At 38.8% G+C, this 20288-nt stretch overlaps 1 protein-coding gene across 4 annotated transcripts in view; it reads right to left on the minus strand.

Annotated features, from left to right (window-relative positions):
* Positions 1-2234: 2234 nt before the first annotated feature.
* LOC149174994 (uncharacterized) overlaps positions 2235-20288 on the minus strand; it is a 66933-nt gene continuing 48879 nt past the window's right edge. For 2 of the 4 annotated variants that reach the window (XM_089419474.1, XM_089419472.1), the window contains 3 exons: positions 4438-4691; positions 4097-4250; positions 2235-2911 (listed from right to left, as the gene is read on the minus strand). In XM_089419474.1, the coding sequence (XP_089275600.1) occupies positions 2690-2911; positions 4097-4250; positions 4438-4691 (630 nt within the window). In that variant the 3' untranslated portion in view covers positions 2235-2689. Of the gene's footprint in view, positions 3027-4096; positions 4251-4437; positions 4692-20288 lie in introns of all 4 variants that reach the window. The other 2 variants (XM_089419473.1, XM_089419475.1) reach the window with 2 other exon arrangements.

The following is a 20288-nucleotide window of genomic DNA, read 5'->3' on the forward strand; positions in this document are numbered from 1 at the left end:
TTAAGTTACCACTCGAATGTTTATGTTGATTGTCATGGTTTATTGTATATGTTAAGCAGTGCTAGTTGGTCTTAGGGGCTAAATGTAATATGAATTGTTGTTATGGTGTAATGACAATCCCAGAGTATGTCAATTTATTAGAAAAGACCTTGTTTTGTATTGTTGCGTTGCTAGGGTTTTTAGCATGAGGTAATGTTGAGTGAGGTGGAGAGCACAGATTTGTTGGGGTTAAAAGTCCACATCTTGAGTAGACGCGGAGCAAACCTACTAGGGTTATATGCTAATGCCATTAGGGTTTGCAGAGAGTTTATTTATGTCATGAGTAAGATGAGCCTTGTATGTGCTACATTGATGTTGCTAGGGTTTTAGGCATGAGACTTGCATATAGTCTTGTTGATAAGACAACACATAGTGCAGTGTTCGTACAATATTGGTATTGCTAGCTTCAGGGGTAGTGTTGAGAGGTCTTAATAGCCACAATGATCAGAGAAGTGATAATATTGTATAGTCATCAAGTGTTGGGCAGTGATCAATCTTATTATTTATCTTGTATCATAAGGGTCGTGGGGTGGTGAAGGCGGAGATTGGATTTTTCTTCAAGTTGGATCCTCAGAACACTTCGAGGCGACAGGGTGGTGCTAGGGCAGGGTGGAGCCCGTGCAAAGTGTTGAAGCATCCTTCTAATTGGAGTTGGTAAATCAGGGCATTGGAGCGCCCTTTCAGCTAAAGCTAATAAATCAAGGTGTTCGAGCATCCTTTCAGTTGGAGTTGATAAATCAGAAGGTTGGAGCCTCCGTCCAGTTGTTGTTGAAGAATCTCGGAAGTTAGAGCTTCCTATTGATGTAATCTTTAAGACCTATATTAAAAGCATTCAGTGGTGTCTCTCCCAAGAGGGTTTCCACCTAAAAAATATTGTGTATTGTCTTGATGTTATGCATTTTTTAATGTTGTTGCTTATTTATGTTTTGATCTAATGCTAATGAAAATTAATGCTCTGTGAAATTTAAATTAACTAATTGAAGTGAAACATTGACTCGCCCCTCTCAGTGTTTCCAACAATAGTTAATCAAGGGAAAAGTAAGCAAGTGTAAGACCAATCAACTATAAAACAGCTCCAAAGAGAACAAAATCTAATCAACTTAGAACTGAAGTTGTAAATCTGACATGTTTTTGATGTTTTATAAAGAGGTTTTACTTCAAGGAACTTAGGTTAAGATTTACACAAATTGTTTCTTCATGAAGTTAAATGCCCTCCATTCCCCTTTTTTTACCAAGGTAGACAATTACAATAGAAATTTTGTAATGAATTACTTTGAATATATATATATATATATATATATATATATAAACAATTGGGTGTTATATTGATAAAAGACTGCAAAAAAATATGGTAGATAAGTATATTTGTTAAAAGTAATGTTATTAATATTTCTTCATATTAAGTATTGAAAAAATGACACATCTTCCACTGAAAGTAGAAATTCCATATTAATATTGAAGGAATTACACATTTCCCTCATACTCAAAGTAAAAAGCAATTATAATGAATAAGAAAGTCTATATAAAGGTAGAGCTGATATAAAATTATATTACTTCAAGTGAACATTGAAATATTTTATTTATAATTGACATTGAAATATTGTGTTATTAAAAATTTTGTTATAAATACATGTCAACTACATAGTGAGGACAGAACAAATTACACATATCCCTCTTACTGAGTTGTAAAAACTGCCTTTCAAGACAATGATTAGAAACCTTAAAGCTATGAATCCTTGATATAACACTTCAACTGCGATAGCTCAAAACTCGTATAATAGATTTTCTTATCATATCGAATTTCGAAATGTTCTGGTCATGACTTCTATGATTGTTGCATAACTCGTTACATCAATATTTATATTATTATTTATATTATTGTATATTAAGTTTTCTTGTTTTACTTTTTCTCAGCTCTATTTTATTAATGGCTACATATTTCATATTTATATACATGTGGCATGCAGCCCAAGGAACCTGATTTTCAAAAATCACTTCCCCACACCAACACCCACACCCACAAACGTTGAAACCTTGCTGGAACAATTTTACACAGGCAATACACACAAGTCAAATGATAGAACAATTTCAACCATAAGAAAACGAGTAAGAGAGACAAAAACCTGAACTTTGCAATATAGTGGAAGCATAATTTTAGAATTAAAAAATAACAGAACGGAGAAACTGGACCCAGCTGTGCTCAAGTGGCAACATTAGAAAAAACCAATGCCAATGCAAAATAGTTGAAATGGTCTACACTCACTTCAACTCCTAATTATTATGGAGGTGGAACCATTTTGTGAAAAGCCTTTTGATGTGAATCATCTGCTTTTACCACGCCTGACAAGTTCAGATTCAGAAGACATTAAGGATAAGGCCACCCCCATGATATGATGAAATGCATCCCCATTCACGTTACAACTCCAAAGGTTATGCTATTCACAGGATGAAATTTATCTTCGCTGCTTAAAAATTCTATACAGATGATAACACAAATAGCTAATGATACAAACAATCTGCTTATTCTTTTGCTTTAATCTTTTAAACCTTCGCATTATTTCTTGGGAAGAAATAAAGCCTTCTGTATGCCCTCATAAAGGATACAGTCACCATACAATACAGAAGAAGTCTTTGTTTTACAATCTGCAAATTATGCTCCAAGCCATAATTCATATACCTGGCCAGTGTTCTCCCTGCCAACTCGTTTCAAAGCTTCAAAACTCCTTCGGCTTCCAAGGAATTCACTCCTCTTTACTGGGACATAACCAAGATCTAATGCTTCGTTGCTGGCATATAGAAGTCTAAGGCGATCTGCGTGCTTTGAATCTGTATGAATTGCTACTTCTATTTCATCTGGTGACAAGTTTTCCTGCTAAAATTCAACCCAATATCATCAAAAGATTTATCATGGTAATCTCCCCCTACAGGGATTTGTGCTTTGAATCTGTATGAATTGCTACTTCTATTTCATCTGGTGACAAGTTTTCCTGCTAAAATTCAACCCAATATCATCAAAAGATTTATCATGGTAATCTCCCCCTACAGGGAAAACAAATCGCAAAGAACACTTCAAAAATACAGCAATATTACAAAGGAAACCTCAACTAGAAAGGTGAAATAGGAAATCAAGAATAACCTGAAAATAAACATCCCATGAAGGCAGGTATTGTCCCAAACAAGAACTAGGTACAAAGTGAGATAGAAAGATAGAAGGAACATAAAGAGGAATGGGAGAGCAGGAAAAGTAGGGAGATCGAACAGCACTTCCTACACCATTGTGAGGTATTTAGTCACGTAAGGAAGGGAACATCACTAGAAATGAGCAGCTGGGAAGCAGCATTCCAGGAGAATCATGTAGATGATAGGACAAAGAGACTAGCAAGGATGACACACAACAGGGACAAGTTGATGAGAGCCAACCCAATTGAAATAGATGACCCACCTTTAAGGGTTAAACTCATATTAGTAACACAACGCATCCTTGTATAGGCCATAATTAATGGAAACTAGAATAATATGAAAAGTCTAAAAGATGCAAACCTGAGGAAGCCACTGAAGCTTTGCTTTGATTTGAGTAGGCTATAAATTAGGATAAATTATAAACACATCAGCATACACAGCACAAAGCAAGGCCTCAAGGGTCATGAAATCCTCATCATCAACGTCAAGCAACAAAATTTCAAGTTCAAAAGTATGCCTGCTGAGGAAGGCATGCTCCACAATTCAAACAATATGTGCCGCGAAATCGATGCTGAAGTTAATGAAGTCAATATGTTGAATATTATAATAAAAAACAAAGAATTAATTAGGATTGAATTCCTTCACTGGGAATATTGCTCTAGTTACGTCATGTCAAGTCAGCTGAATAAAATGAAGATGATAAACATCATCAATCGATGTATGGTGTCAACTGGCTAGTTTTATGGAAATCAACTGTAGTTGGCCAATCTCATGGTGTCCAATACACATTCATTTCATATGTATTTTATCATGTCAGCATATAAGAAAACATGCTTGTTCTATAGATACGCACATCAATATAGATAACTTTACAGACCTGGTAAAAAGAGTAGATATGGTCTAAAATCTGCAAACGTGTGAAGCCTTTCTCACTGAAGAAAGTCCTCGCTGATGGACCCATCTCTCCAAATCGGTCAATTGGAAACAATATTGTCAAAAATGCACCCTTGTAAATTACCTCTCGTTTCTCACTGCAACAAAGGATATTTTCAGCAGGCATCAGTTACACAAATAGTTTTGCAAAACCAAATGCTTAAACTACACAAACAAACAGCTTTGGAGAAGAATTGTCATAATTAGATCCCTTGAGTAAGGCCAAAGTGAGTATTGGAGAAGATAAAGCATATCATATAATCAAAACATATTTTTAAACCTCACCTCTCTCTCATTGGTTGAGTTAAAACTTCATCCTCTGAAATGCCACTAAGGGCTTCAGAATGTCTTCCATCATCACGTGCATCAAAGAACATGGAAGCCCTTCCATTTGCATCCATGTCTGATCCATTTTCTAGAAGTGTGTTCCCCAAACTATCCATATAAACACAAGCAGTAGATGTTGGCTCAGATATTGACCAACATATGGAATCCAACAGGCTGCTTGGAGTTAAGGGCCGTGGTATTGTTCGACAAGGCTACAATACAACAAAAACACAAAGCCAATGAAATCCTCTTTTTGCCTATAAGAAAAACGATGCTACTGAAAAAAAGAGTTATGCAGCTTCAAAGAAAAAAAAATTACAATACTTATAAGAAGAAAATACATAAAAAGGAAATGAATATTATAGAAAAGGTCACCCAAAGTTGTACTAATTATTATAATTTGTCAAGAGCATTACAATGAAACAGTAAAGCGTTGTGTTAGAAAGCATGATCCAAAGTACTGATAAGACTGAGAGGTTTAAGACAGCAAAGCTATCAAACAGCATATCTATAGTAACACTTATTCCAATGCAAGTCATAGTCCAAATTTTGGATAACATGGAAATGCACAAGGCATATGATCATACTAATAAGTTGACATTACATTTTAATATGGTTTATGAAACACGTTTCCTTTTATAAAAAAGAACAAGTCTAAGAATTTTAGGAGGTATTTATAACCATAACTAATATGTTTCTTTACCATCAAGTATTCAAGAAATTACACCTTAAGCAAGTCAAAGCTTGAACTACATAAGACCCATATTAACGATAATCAAAAGGCTGGAATCGCTGGCTTGATTGCAACCCATAATAATGTCATCCACATAATGTTCCCCAAACTTCACTACACAATGCATAGTTTTGATCACAGAATTTTATCAGGCCTGTATACAAAATGGATCAGGACATATACAATTAAAAAGTTATTTGAAAGATAGGTGGTTCAAAATTGGAAGTGACAAGGCAGACATGTGGAATGAGTTGTGGGGTGGCAGCAGGTTTCCCATTAGTGGATGAGCTAGCTGAACTAATGAATGTTTTTATTTCTGGAGTCCCACTATGTCAACATTCCAAATATAAAAGTAGAAAAAGCGCTAACTGGAAATAATAAATTATTTGATTGCAAACTGTTCATTGCATAAGGAAAGCTGCCACCAACTCTGAACCAGTTCTATATCTCTATTATAGGGAAGCCAAACAAAGGAACCTATAGAATGGAGACCATCTGTGGAGTGTGCAGGGTTATATGGGGCACCAAATTACTAAAATTGCTACTTAACGACTTGTGTTGAGAATCAAGATCACTAGAGATAAACAGGGATCAAATGGAACCAACCAGCAAACCCTAAATCAGCATAAACCATAAATACATAAAGAGGAGAAGATGGACACTTGAGCAATAGAAACACAAGATGTAGGTGCCCATAGGCTCAAGAATTAATCACTAATAAATGAATGTGTTATACAAATGAGGGATGGGTTGTGTATTTATACACAACTTATGAGGTGGGGAGCCTCCCCCCCATAAAGGGGTTATTGATCCATATAAATACTAGATCCGCCATAACCACCCACAATATAATAAAATAGTGTTGAATAGGTCAGCTGTTAAACCATAACCTAGTATTACAATAATGAGAGCTCTTAGCCATAACAAGTAACCACAAAAGAAGATTGCACACCACCATTTCAACATCCCCCTTAATCTGAGCATAGGGTCATGGAGAACAACAATGAAGTACAAATGAAGGAGTGGGCATGGTCAACTCAATAGAAAGACAGTTACAGCTGAAATATAGAAGATAATGGATTTGTAATAACCCTACTCAATCTCTCCTTTGGCCTCTTGAGAAACGTTCTTCTACCCTTCTCCTTCATGTCTACCTCCAATAACAGCCAACCAATATCTACACAATGTTATTGTTGCCACAAAATCTAGCAAGCCTTGTAGAGGGAAACCCTACAAGGTATAAACTAGACCTATAAGCAACAATGGGGTAGTGGCCCACTGTCACCACAGCCAAAACCCCCTGCTCTTTATAAACTTTCATCGATGAGAAGACTCCCAGTAGGAAAGAAATCACTTATAATAGGTATTCTAGGGTTAGAGTATTAAATGATCTCGCTAGGAGGTCTTCAAGAAAGACACAATTTTGTTTCAAGGCTTCACAAGGAAACAATTCATGCATTGATTTGACAAGTGTTGGAGTAACTCAAGGTCAAGGCAAGGAGAAAAGGTTTCTTACAATGTATGTTAATTAAGCCAAGACTCATGAAACCTTCAAGAAGTCCTTAAGTTGAGGGAAGAAAAAATAGGGTTTCCCTCTTAAGGCAAACACCTATGGCAAGAGAATTTATGGATGAAATTCAAGTGGATGCCCAACAAAATGATAATTTTTGTGGCAAACCTATCCTCTTGATGTTTAGGTTGTCCAACCACCAAAATACCTCTTCCCTAGAATTTCTCCCTAAGCACTAGTACTTTACCCTAGCCTTGAAAGGACCAAAAAATTTAAAGCAAAGAAAAATGATTAAAGAGATGACCACCAAACAACTTGACCAGTGCCTTGCCCCTGGGGAAAATGGAGTGAATGATGATTTAGGATAGACATACTTGTTCCTAAGGAGATCGAAATTTGATGCCCTTGCAAGAAAATTTCAAGCATTTACCCACTCAATGGAAAAATGGATTTTTATGGGAGAGCTTCAATGAGTTCACCACTAGGACTATTCAATACATGTTATACGTGAGTAATGCATGCAATATTCATCTAGATAGCAACATTAATTAATTTTAAATAAATTAGTGCACAATTTTGCATGACCTAGAATCAATAATTCCATATATTAGACATAGAATAATATATCTTCAACAAATTGGGGCACTTACAAGACAACATGCAAGAATTCCTTTCATTATACCAAAGAGTAGCTCCAAAAAATATCCAAGACTAACTCCAAATATCAAAATGCACCCATGGATTCTAGTTCATCCACAAGGGAGAAGTGAGTTCCTCTATGATACCGAAATTCCAAGTGTGATGATGATGAGAGATCAAATGACGTCTCTCCAATATATATGTGTTCTAACATAACCTATTTTAGCCTACAGGCCCTTCTAGTAATAAAATAAAAGGCATAGGTCACAAGTTGACCTAGTAGCTTTTACAAATTTAACTTTATCTCCATAAATGGTAGCCGAAATGTTGACGTCATGCTTGTGTGGGTTGATAGGAAGTTGACGGTCTGGCCTTTTGGTGCCATGACAAGGGCCTCTAAAATCAAGATCTAGTAGGGGTTGGCCCCTGTATCTCAGTGCAAATCATCTTGTGGCCCCCAAATGTGGGTTTGGGGCACAAAACTGGGTCTCATGGGTCTCCAAGTGACAAAATCTCTATCTCTGCTCCAATGTTGAGGGCACTGAAGATGGTGCTAGCCCTCCCATGTCTAAACACATGAGACCAACCTCATCTAGGCCCTGGATCAACTGCCACATCCTATATATATATGCTAAGTCGACCGGTGGCAAATTGGTCCAAGTGCATCATCCCATGAATAATATAGGGCAAAGTGCAGAAGCTGTGGGTGTTGAAGGTGCCCATGGCTATGATTGATGCTCTACAATTATTTGAAGTCCCATGGCTCTCAACCAATGTTGCATGAAGTGGGGACGTTTTTTGGAAGCGGGGACGCGGAAGCGTCATTTTCCAAAAATCTAGGAAGCGAAGCCTCTGCTATATATATATATATATATATATATATATATATATATATATATATATATATATGCATTTATACTCAAAACAAACATCCCAAACAGGCGGAAGCATCTAGGAAGCGTCCAGGAAGCGTCCAAAACAGGTGGAAGCGTCCAGGAAGCGTCCAAAACAGGCGGAAGCGCGCTTCCGAACTTTGGAAGCGTGCTTCCGGGGACGCTTCCTGGACGCATCCGCACGGGACGCGCTTCGAGCCTTGGAACCGGGGGGGGATGCTTCCTGCAACATTGCTCTCAACGCATTCACCTATTGGTGTCAATATGTCCCTCTCGAGGACATGGACCCCATTTAAGTTGTTAAAACCCATAGATAAAACCATCTGCCAATCACATATAATATCCGGTGTTGCGACTTTCATCATTAGGTAAATTAATCATTATTGCGTTTAAGTGAACCAAGCTTGAAAGAAATGGGCATAATAACACTTCATATGTGGCTTCTCTTCCCAAATTGGGGCCTTAGTCTCATAATGGTGTTACCTCGCTAGGTAGGAGTGGTTAATAGACGACCTTATTAGGTGTTCCCATCCCCCAAAAGAGAAGTGACATGTCCTTAGTCCACCCTTTAATTGATAGGTGCCATGTGAATAATAATGGAACGAAGGGGGAAAGAACTCGATGGCCAAGTGCCATGATTAAAGGGACCAACTATGTTGGAATAGCTCATCCTGGGTGTATAGATTTGAGGGAGCAATCGTGGATGCATGAGTTACCTCGGCCTCTGTTTTTCCACCCCTCTATATTGCCTTCTACTTTTTCTTGAATTTTTCTTCTATTACTGCTCGTAGCTCGAGGAATGAGAGCTTGCTTTGTATGATGTATAGTAGTTATTACCCCTTTTAGGATAGGGCAGTTCATCGCATGAAAGAGTTCCTTGTCTTTTGTGAGATACGGCAACAATGACCTAGGAACAGGGTGATGGCCATATGATAGAGGTAGAGCTCATGCTTGGATTTTGCCCACGTGCTAATTTGTAATCTTGACCATCTTTTACATTTTGATTCTTCTTTTGCTATTCTTGTGGCCATCATATGTTCTTTTCTTTTTCTTTTAGCTGCATCAACCTCCTGGGGTGCATTTCCAAGCGCTACCCAAGGTATGAGAATGTTTGAGTGCCAAATCCCAATGAACCAATGGTCAGTTGACCCAAGGAAGGGAGGTAGAATAGGGGCTCATAATGTAAGATGGAAAGTGGTAAGTATGGAATAAGGATATATGGAGCTACGCTATCTCAATCATGGCTTCCCAAGCAATGCCCCTTCCTAAACCCATAGGCCATTTGAGGAGGTCCCACTGGACTAGGATAGAAAATTAACCCCCCATTTAAGGTGAGGGAACAAAACTATAGTCAAGACCCTTCTTTCTTCCATGCCCAAATACAAACAAGCATAAGCACTTGATTGCATAATGAATAAAGTACCTTTTGATCAGAAGCCCACCTTCCAACACATGCTCTTGACAAATGGGCAAGGAAGTGTTACCACAAAATCTAGCAGGCCCTAGTGAGGGAAAGCCCATAGGAAAAAGAGCTAGACTAAGTGCTAACAATGGGGCAATGACCCACTGTCACCACAACCAAGGTCCCCTGCTATTTACGGACTTTCAACAATGGGAGGATTCCCATTGGGAAAATAATCACGTTTGATAGATATTTTAGGGTTTAAGGTGCAAGGCCATGGATTAGGACCTCTCAAGGAAAGCTCAAGATTATGATACAATGCTTCAAAAGGTACTTTTCTCCCTTTAAGAGACCTAGAGATGAATTGCACAAGACCTAGGATTTTGTGAATAATCGTGGATGGTGGCACTCCCGAGATCAAGGCAACAAGGAGAAAGGGCTTCTTATGATATACTTCACCAAGTACTAAGTGGATACAACCCTCAAAGAAGTCCCCAAGTTGAGGAAAAGCTAGCTAGGGTTTCCCTCTTAAGGCTATAGCTAGGGCTAGAAATTTTATGGATGAAAACTAAGTGGATGCCCACCAAACATGGAGGTCTTGTCGCCAAGACACAAGACTCGATGTTTAGGCTCTCAATTTCCCACAAAACCACTCCTTAAGAATTTCGCTCTAAGCCTAGTTGGTCGTCCTACATTAAGAGCACTGAATTTTCAGAGAGAGAAATTATGGGGAAGAAAAAGGTTTGACTATCAAGGACTTGGACTAGTGCCTTGTCCTTTGGGCATATGGAATCTTAGGATGTTCAAGATAAACTAAATCGTCTCTAAGGAGGCTCAAAAATGATGCCCTAGGTACCAAGTTTGAGCATTTACCCACTTTATAGAGTTCAAGGAGAGTTCAAAGATTTTCCTCCACTAGGATCATTCATTACACGCCATACACTGAATAACACATGCAATACTCTACTCGAAAGCCTTTCAAAATTAATTTTTAATAATTAAGGCACAATTAGCACATTCTAGAGATAGCAATTCCATACATTAAACAAAAGTTCAAGAGAAAAATTCCAACAAAATTAAGTACTTACAAGATGACATGCAATATATCCATCCAAAACTCAGGAAGTAGCTCCAAAGAAGAAGTGTGAATTAGTTCCATACATTGAAATGCATCCACAAGAGTCTCCAATAGTCAAAGAAACAAGTGTGAAACCACCTCTAGAGATCGAATCCAAGTGTGCTTATAATGAGAAGCTCAAATGAGCTCTCATCTATCTATACATGATCTATCAAGTCTAATTTAGCCTAGAAGCCCCTTATTAGTTGTCAAATAGAGGGAAAACTAATTGTGGTTAGAAGCCAACCATATAGCCAATGAAAAATCATAAAGATAAACCCACAAGAGGGCCAAAATGTTGACGTCATCACTACGTGGGCCTCTTGGAGGCATGTGTTGAGCTCTCTCTGTGCCAGAATGAGTTGAGAGGGCTCCAAAAATGATCTACTAGGATTTGGCCACTAAACATGCATGCAAATCATCAAGTGGACCCTAGTTTTGTGTTTGGCGCACAAAATGGGTTTCATGGGTCTCCTAGAGGAAGAATAGCCTATATCTACTACAACATTGAGGGCTTAGAGGATGGTGCTAACCCTCCCAAGTCTCAATAGCGAGACAAACCTCATCTAGGCCTTAGCTCAGCTGCCAAAACCCGTATATACTGCTAAGCTAGCTAAGGGCATGCTGGTCCAAGTGCGTCATCTTGTGAATAATATGAAGCAAAGTGCAGATTGTTGTGGTGTTGTAGGTGCCCATGGAGTGAAGTAATGATGCTCTGCAAGTATAGGAGTCCCACATCTCTCAGCGCTTCACTTGGAGGGTGTCATATGCTCCTCTAGTAGACTTGGGCCCTAATTAAGTTGCCCAGACCATGATGAAACCACCTGCAAGTCACATATAATGTCCAATGCTGCATACTCACCATTAGGTACAATAATTCATTAGTGCATCTAAGTGAATCAAGCTTGTTAATCAAGGGCACATTGAGACTTCATATGGGGCTTCTCTTCCAAATTTAGGGCTTTAATCTCGTAATAGTGTTACCTCCCTAGGTAGGAGTGGTTAATAAACAACCCTATTAGGTGTAGGTGGCATATGAATGATGATGAAATGGATGGGGAAATAGGAATCTCAAGGTCAAATGCCATGGGTACAAGGATAACAATGATGAGGGATGTCCACATATTGGGTATATACGTAGGAGGGAGCAATTGGGGATACATGAATTACCCCAGCCTTTATTTTTCCACCCCTCATTATTTTCCTTTTGCCTTTTTTTTCTTTGTATTACTGCTCGAGGTTTCAGGAAATGAGAGCATGTTGTGAATGATGTAAAGCAGTGATTACCCCCTTAAGGTGGGGCAGTTCATTGCCCACCAAGGGTTGGGACATACATGGGTTCCTTAATGATGTGGGGGCACTCATGGGCCCTAGGAACCAGGGTGATGACCATGATAAAGGGTAGAGCTCATGTTTGGGTTTTGCCTACGTGCTATATTTAATGTCCCAGACGTCTTTTGCATTTTTATAATATTCTTTTTCTTTTGTTCCGTGCTTGTGGCCATGATGTGCTTTTAACTTTCTTTTCGCTGCATCAACCTTCGAGGCAACATATCTAGGCTCAACCCAGATTTGTGGACAAGGGGAGGAGAGTGTGCCAGTGCCTTGTGGACCCAGTGGTCATGTGGACCCAAACAAGGAAGATGATGAAATAGAGCTTGTAATGTGTGGAGAGGAGTGAAAAATGTGAAACAGGAAAACGGGACCACACTACCAAAATCGAGGTTTCCCAAGTAGTGCCCTTCCTAAAGCCATAGGCCAATATGGGAGATGCCACGATACTAGGATTGAGGATTAAACCCCCATTTAAGGTGAGGGAACAAAACCATGGTCAAATTCTTCCTCCTTCCAAGTTACCCACCAATCCATGCCCAAAGTGACCAATGAAAAACAAGCATAGGCACCTGATTGCACAATGAAAAACATATCTTTTGGGTTGGATTTCCCACCTTCTAACATGTGTTCTCGACAGATGGGTGAGGAAGCATACAATTGATGCAGGGAGCGGAGATAAAGTGGCACATCACATTGGCTATGAGGTAGCTCCCAAGGGTTGCTGGCTGCCCGCTGAAGAAGATGACTAGGAAGGAAGCTCTCCTAGGGGTCCCCACTTTATGGTGGGTAATAGGAAGCATATAATTGATGCATATGGCCGAGATATAAACGGCACATCATATCGGCTATAAAGTGGCTCTCAAGGGTTGTTGGCTGCCGGCTGGAAGAGATGTATAGGAGAAATGTCTCTCCTAGGGAACACCCACTTTTGGTGGATAACAGTTACTAATGTTTCATGGTCAGTTGGAAGACCACTGGCCTCCAACTCTCAACATAACCTCAAACCATTGTATCTTTTATAGGTATTTACAGTCCCAACTAGCACATGATCCCTTGGAGGTTGTTGGGCATGTTCCCCAACTTTTAAGTTTTAACTACCATTTATTAGTTCCACAGCTTCCTCCAACTCAATGTCAATCTCCTTTGTTTTAACTGCCATTTATTAGTTCCACAGCTTCCTCCAACTCATTGTCAATCTCCTTTCAATGGTCTCTCCATATTACATAGGGTTCTGTAGCAATGCTTCTACAACACTGTTCCACGGCAACAGTTCTATAGCAGCATTTTGCATGTTCTGCAACTACACTTATGCAGCAATGTTCCATAGCAACAGTTCCATAACAGCATTTTGTAAGTTTGCCAGCAACTTAGGACTTCTTCAACCTCACCTAGCCATTTCCTTTTATTTTCTCAATGATCCATTCAACAGTTCTACAGCAGCATTTTGTATGTTCTGCAACAACACTTATGCAGCAATGTTCCATAGCAACAGTTTTACAACAGCAATTTGTATGTTTTGCAGTAACCTAAGATGTCTTCAACCTCACCTAGCCACTTCCCTTTATTTTGTCAATGATCCATCCAGATTACTCACATATACCACTAAGCTAATTTCCCTCTTCTTCTCTTATAGACGAAGAAGAGTAATACGTAATTACTAGTGCATTAAACTTAACCATGTCAACCTCAATAAGTGCACCCCCATTATAAGAGAGGGTAATTTCCTTCATTAACGCACCCCACTAGTGCTCATTGATGAAAGGAATCACTCTTCCACTAATTCAGCTAACCAAAAGGACATAACAAACATCATAGATGCACTAAGTCAGTGAAGTAATGTGTGCAGCACCAAGTGTAACCACCATCACTAAAGCACTCTACCATTTTAGCATTAAAGCATCCACCTAGGAAAGTGCACCCATCATGGAAAAGATAACTCCAATGAGATAGAAATGGTCAAGAGGGTTCATAAAACAAGCTACCCTCACGAAAATCACCCTCACAAGTGCAGCCTCTCTCTCCAATTCTGGTATCTTTGTTCTTGCTTGCCCAGGCATAAGGGAGAAGACTTTAGAGAAACCAGGTAAAGTTTAACACCGTTCAGATTGGTTAAGATGATAGATCCCAAGCATTACAAGGTCCCTCATGTTGAAAATATAACTAGTGTCGGTCTTCATAATGTAATAAAGATGTAACTTTTATCATTGACATTTTATTATATTCATTATAATTATTTTATTTTTAGTCAAAGCATGTTCTTCATGATTATAGAGTCAAAAGAATCAACGAGAATTTATTATGAGTCAAAAACATGTATTTAAGTCATGTCCCATTTGGACTTTTGTACGAAAAAGAAAAAGAATTTTTATTTTGAGCCAAAGTGTCAACACAAGACCAAGTCGGCCTATGTGGCAGCTATTTGACCCTCCTGGACAGCTATATATACAAGTCAACTTGACCTCTTGGAGACACACATTCACACATCACATCATCCATCGATTTTTGTGCCTAATCGAGAAGAAAGAGAGCCGAAGTCAAAGGAGAGATAAAATTTGGGTTTTCTATCTTGTTTTCTACTCACATGCAAAGCTTTTGTGGCATCTCTCCGAAAGTTACAAAGCCTAGCTTTTAACCATCATACCGAATCTCAGCAATATCTCTATTATGTATTTACATTGACCCAAATATATCTCTCCGAGTTTTTGCCAGACTTCCAAACCTAAGTAATAGTGCATAAGTCCCAGATCTTTCATTTCGAATTCATCTACCAGTATCTTCTTGCATTCTTGTATTATGCACTCCACACCTGTAATAAACAAAACATCCACATATAGAAGTATAATAATTGGTTCATTGTTCACCACCTTTGTAGATATTTGGATCTGCAAAACTTTTGACAAACCCAGTTCTTAAGAGATATGCATCCATCCTTGCATACCATGTCCTAGAAATTTACTTCAAGCCGTATAGGGCTTTCTTGAGTCTGCAAACATGTGTATCTTTGCTATTTATTTTGAAACCTTCCGGTTGTTCAATGTATACTTCTTCATCAATGGTTCCATTTAGAAATGTTGTTTTGACATCCATTTGATGAATATTCCATCCCATAGTAGCAGCTAGCGAAACCAAAGATCTTATAGTAGTATACTTGGTAGTAGGAGCAAAGGTTTCTTCATAGTCTATGCCTTCCTTTTGTGAGAAACCCCTTGCAATGAATCTAGCTTTGTATTTGTCTATGCTTCCATCAATAGCATGTTTGATTTTGTAAATCCATTTTGAAGTGACAACCGATTTGTCACTTGGTCTAGGAACAATTTCCCAAAGCCCATTCTCCAAGATGGATTGATATCCTTCTTGCATTGCCTTCTTCCATTCTTCTTGATGAGCAGCTTCTTCAAATATAGTCGTTTCAACTTCTATCAATTTTGTCATATGTGTTGCATATCCTGAATATCTCTTTGGTCTTTTGCTTTCTCTAAACATTCCTTTAGTAGCTCCATGTCCTTAGGCATCTTCAAGAGTAGCTTTTAATCAATTTGGTCTCTTTCTTCTTTCGGATATGATCACGGGTTGAATCGGCTCACTTGGTCCTTCTTCTTCTTCTTCTTGGTTTGTAGTTGTCTTATCATGAGGCTCTTTTTCTTCAAATAGTGGAATATCTTCATCATCAGAATCAATTGAAATGTCTTTGAATCTTTTGTAGGCATGATTCTCATCGAATATAACATCCCTGATTACTTCAATTTGTCTTCCTTCCTTGATGTAGATTCTATATGCTTTTGAAGAAAGATTGTAGCCAACAAAGATCCCCTTAATGTTTGTGGAATCTAGTTTCTTCCGCTTGTCCTATGGAACATGGATGTATGCGGGACACCCAAAGATTCTGAGATGGTCCACACATGCCTTCTTCCCTATGAATGCTTTTTTAGGTGTTATATTCTCAAGGATTCTATGAGGACTTCTATTTTGTATATATATTGTTGTCGTTGCTACTTCTCCCAATAGAAACTTTGGTAGATCTTGATCAAATATCATAGTTCATATACATTCTTCAATTGTTCTATTTTTCCTTTCTGCAACTCCATTCTGTTGATTATAGGGAACAATGAGCTCCCTCTTAATACCTGCTTCTTTATAATATGCAATTAGTTCTTCTCAAGTGTATTCCCCACCATTGTCGGATCTCAAAGTCTTTATCTTTCTTTCAGTCAAGGTCTCCGCTTCAGATCTAAATTCTTTAAACTTTTCAAATACCTTGTCCTTTGCCTTGAGAAGGTAGAGCCATGTCTTTCTAGAGCAATCATCAATGAAGGCCACATAATAAAGATGGCCTCCAAGAGATTTGTTAGACATAGGCCCACACACATCGGAATGAACGAGGTAATGAATGAGGTCTAATATTTCCTTAGATCTTGTATCACTGCTCATAAAAGGCTTCCTTGTATTCTTTCCTAAAGCACATCCCTTACATACTCCTTCACGATCTTCCTTGATGTTAGGGATGCCATTTACCATTTGATTGAGAGAGGGAATTATTTTGTAATGTATATGACCATATCGATGCCATGGTTCGATAGGATTGATCTCCATGTGAACTAGGGCTTGAGGAGATGGTGTTAGAACTCTACATAGTCTTCCTTCACGAACTCCAATAACTTTTGCTTTTTCAGTGCTTGAATCCTTTCCCCAAACCAAAACTTTACCATCTACAAAGGCAACCCTATCTCCTTTATCCTCTAAACAAGAAATTGAAAGTAAATTCTTTTTCAAACCTAGAACATAGAGTATATTGTTGAGGTGTAGCTTTGCTCCATTTTCCAGCTTCAATGACGTAGATCCGAGGCCCTTGACTACATAATTTTTGTTGTCTCCTAGCTCCATTGCATGAGATGATTGTTCATTTGATAGAGTATGAAGTTGTCCACTTTCTCATGTCATATGCCTTGATGCTCCACTATCAATGATCCATGCATTGTCATCATCAAGAGTACCGGTAAGTACAACCAAGAACCCTTCGCTTTTGACTTTCTTACATAAGTTGTAGATGATCCTTCCAATCCAACTTCCTGCGATTCTTACAATATTGAATCCCATCTTCAAATAGCTTGTCATAAAGGGAGTAACCTTTTCTTTCAAGCCAACAAAGTGATCTCCAACCTTCTTCAGCCTTAGCTCTGATACCATGTTGAGAAATCAATGCTAGTAGGATTTAGGGTTTGATTCCTCTTTCTTGATAATTACTTGTAAATTATGTTGCCTTCTTTTGCTTCTTATTTAGTTTATCTTTCATCAAGCAATTACCAAATTATATGTGAGTGAAGATCACAAGAACAAGAGACATAAGATGTAGGTGCACAGCCAGGGCAAAACCCCTAGAAGGGGAAAACCCAATCAAGAACTCTTCCTTCAGCAAATCCAAATCAAGATGAGACACTTCCAGACTTCTAGATCTAGACAAAGACCGCCTCTACCACCAAGTCAGCCCTTCCTCCTTGTAGATGTCCTTTTCTTGTCCTTCCAAGTGTCAATGCTTCAAGGTGTAGCTTCGGTTCAGAATTTCGGCCCCAATAGTAGATTTTTTGTCCCCCAGCTTCAAAACTTCGACCCTGCAACAGAAACAAAATTTCAGCCCCAGCTTCAGTGTAGTATCTTCACACGTGTGAGAGAAAGGTGGCCCAAAAACTCAATTTTCTTCTTCCCATCCTCTCCTTCTCCAACAAATTTGCACTCTTTTCTAACTATTACTTCTTAGAGATCAAACTTGTTAATGATGCTCTCCAAATGAAGTCGAGTTGCTCAACATATAGGCTTCTTGTGAGGTCGAATTGCCCTAATCTAGGCCAACTTGTTGAGGGCAGGGCTGACTTGGTGTGGAGGTGACAAATTATCTTTTTGACTCAAAAATAATTCCTTTTACATGATACAAAAGCCCAAGAAGGGTCTAATAATAATGACAATGACTCAAGACAAAACCTAGGAGCCCTCAATGGGGGCTTTGACCTAGAAAACATTGACCCAAGCATGAAACCCATGCTTTAATAAGTCATTTTCTTTACTAATAATTTTTCTTTTGCCAAGTACAAATATGAAGACCGAAGCTAGTTACATTCTTGACTTGGATCTTTGTGGCAATTTTTTGGTCTTGGCCTTGCTGAAAATTTAAGGAGGGTACCAAGGAAGTGTTTCCTACGGTCATTGGTCTCTAGGCCTAGGAAGACACTTTAATAACTTTTGTGGTGGACTTGAGGTGTTATAATTAAGTCACCAGGAGAAATGTACTTTTGATGTATTATGTATTTTGTACTTTATTATTAAAATGATTTGTGTTATAAAATCACTTCATGAGTTAAAAGCACATGTCATATTTTTTTAAAATTAAAGTGCCTTTATGGTTTAAAGTTCACTTTATGAGAGAAAAGTGACTAAGGAGAAAAGACATTATAAAGTACTAGGAAGTCACTTAAAGACAGGACCAATGTATGCGGGGTCCAAATCTTGGGAATTAATCTTAGCCCTCCAATCTAAGATCTCAAGATTAAATCTCGGCCCTCTATTCATAGGGTTTTCCCTCAAGCAAACAAAAGGGAAAAGAGACCATCATTTTGCCTATTATCTCATGAGAGTTATTGAGAAGAAAGAGCAAAAGGGAGGAAGGAGACTGAGACATTGCTAGAATAAGGGAAAAAGACATAACAAGCAAGGATTCCAGCTCGAGTTCCTACAGTTGCGTGGCAAAGAATCCAAGCTTTTCGGGCCAGTTTTTCGGGGCAATGCACAGTTGCATGACAGAGGAAGAAAGTGTTGGTTACTAGGCTAAGTAACCAACGGCTTTTTCTTTTTAGTGAGATACACCAGCACAATATTGTTATGAATTTCACTCTGAGCCAGCGCAAGTTTTGGGATTTTGTTGATTTTTTTAGGCATTATGAGCAGACTGTGTGACCCGACTTTCTGGGAGGAGTTCACTTCTGTTTTGGTCAGAGATTGATGAAGATGTCAGGGTTCAGTTGTGTTACCACTCAAACTAGCAGGGGTCCTAGCAAGGGATCCTATAGAGCAACTACTAGGTCAAGGGCGACAATGGACCAATAGCCCACTGCCACCTCAGTTAAAGCTCCCTGCTCTTTACGGACTTTCACCGATGGGAGGGGACCTAGTATAAAGGGGAATCACTAGATGAAGGGAAAAATGAGAGGGCAAGGAGTGATTCCTAATGCGTATTCATAAGAGAGACTCAATTATATGGTTTTCTTGCTCGGGAAGCAAGGTGATATGCTCTCTAGGAAGGGCTAAGAGGATTCTCAAGGCTAGGGTTTGAGAATATATAGTGCAAACACGATTCCTAGGCCTAGAAATCCTTATGGAGAATTGGCCTTTGTGTGATCTTTGTGGAATTGGCATCAATAGGTTGTGGGACCACCCAAAATTAGGTCAAGTGTATGGAGTGGATCACCCAATGAGTGGCTTGACCTAACTAGTGAGGAGAAGAGGACCAAAAGGACAATTTTTCTTTGAGATTTGAATTCAATGATCCTAACGAGGACACTAGCCAAGGGAAACCTAGGGCAAGAAATGGTCTTTGAGCTAGGGCTTGCTATATCTCGAGATCCCACCATCAGAATTGCTTCAAATTTGGAGGGCCTCTAGAGCAAACCTTAGTGCAATTGTGGACCAAAAATTGAAATGCTTGGATGGCTAGATTTTGAGATAATTGATGCCCTAGGTGCCCTATGTAGGTTAGGCCTAGAAAAATAGGGAGGTGAAAAGAATAATCGTTGAAAATGATCACCAATGGAGGATTAGTGCCTTGTCCTTTGGGAGAGATGGAATCAAGGAGAATTTATGGTTTGGGAAGAATTCACCCAATCAAGGAGGCCTTCAACAACTTCGCATGCCATTTATAGCATGAGAACAGTTGCTGCAAAAAAGTTATAATTCGGTTTGCAATATACATGGCCCATGACATGATGCAACGCTATAAAGAACAAAATTTATCTCGAGATCCCACCATCGGAATTGCTTCAAATTTGGAGGGCCACTAGAGCAAACCTCAGTGCAATTGTGGACCAAAAATTGAAGTGTTTGGATGGCTAGATTGTGAGATAATTGATGCCCTAGGTGCCCTTTGTAGGTTAGGCCTAGAAAAATAGGGAGGTGAAAAGAATAATCATTGAAAATGA

The sequence above is a fragment of the Pinus tabuliformis genome, chromosome 4_1 (genome assembly GCF_031772625.1).
Source record: "Pinus tabuliformis cultivar Carrire ecotype Pingquan chromosome 4_1, CPIR1, whole genome shotgun sequence".
Lineage (NCBI taxonomy): Eukaryota > Viridiplantae > Streptophyta > Pinopsida > Pinales > Pinaceae > Pinus > Pinus tabuliformis.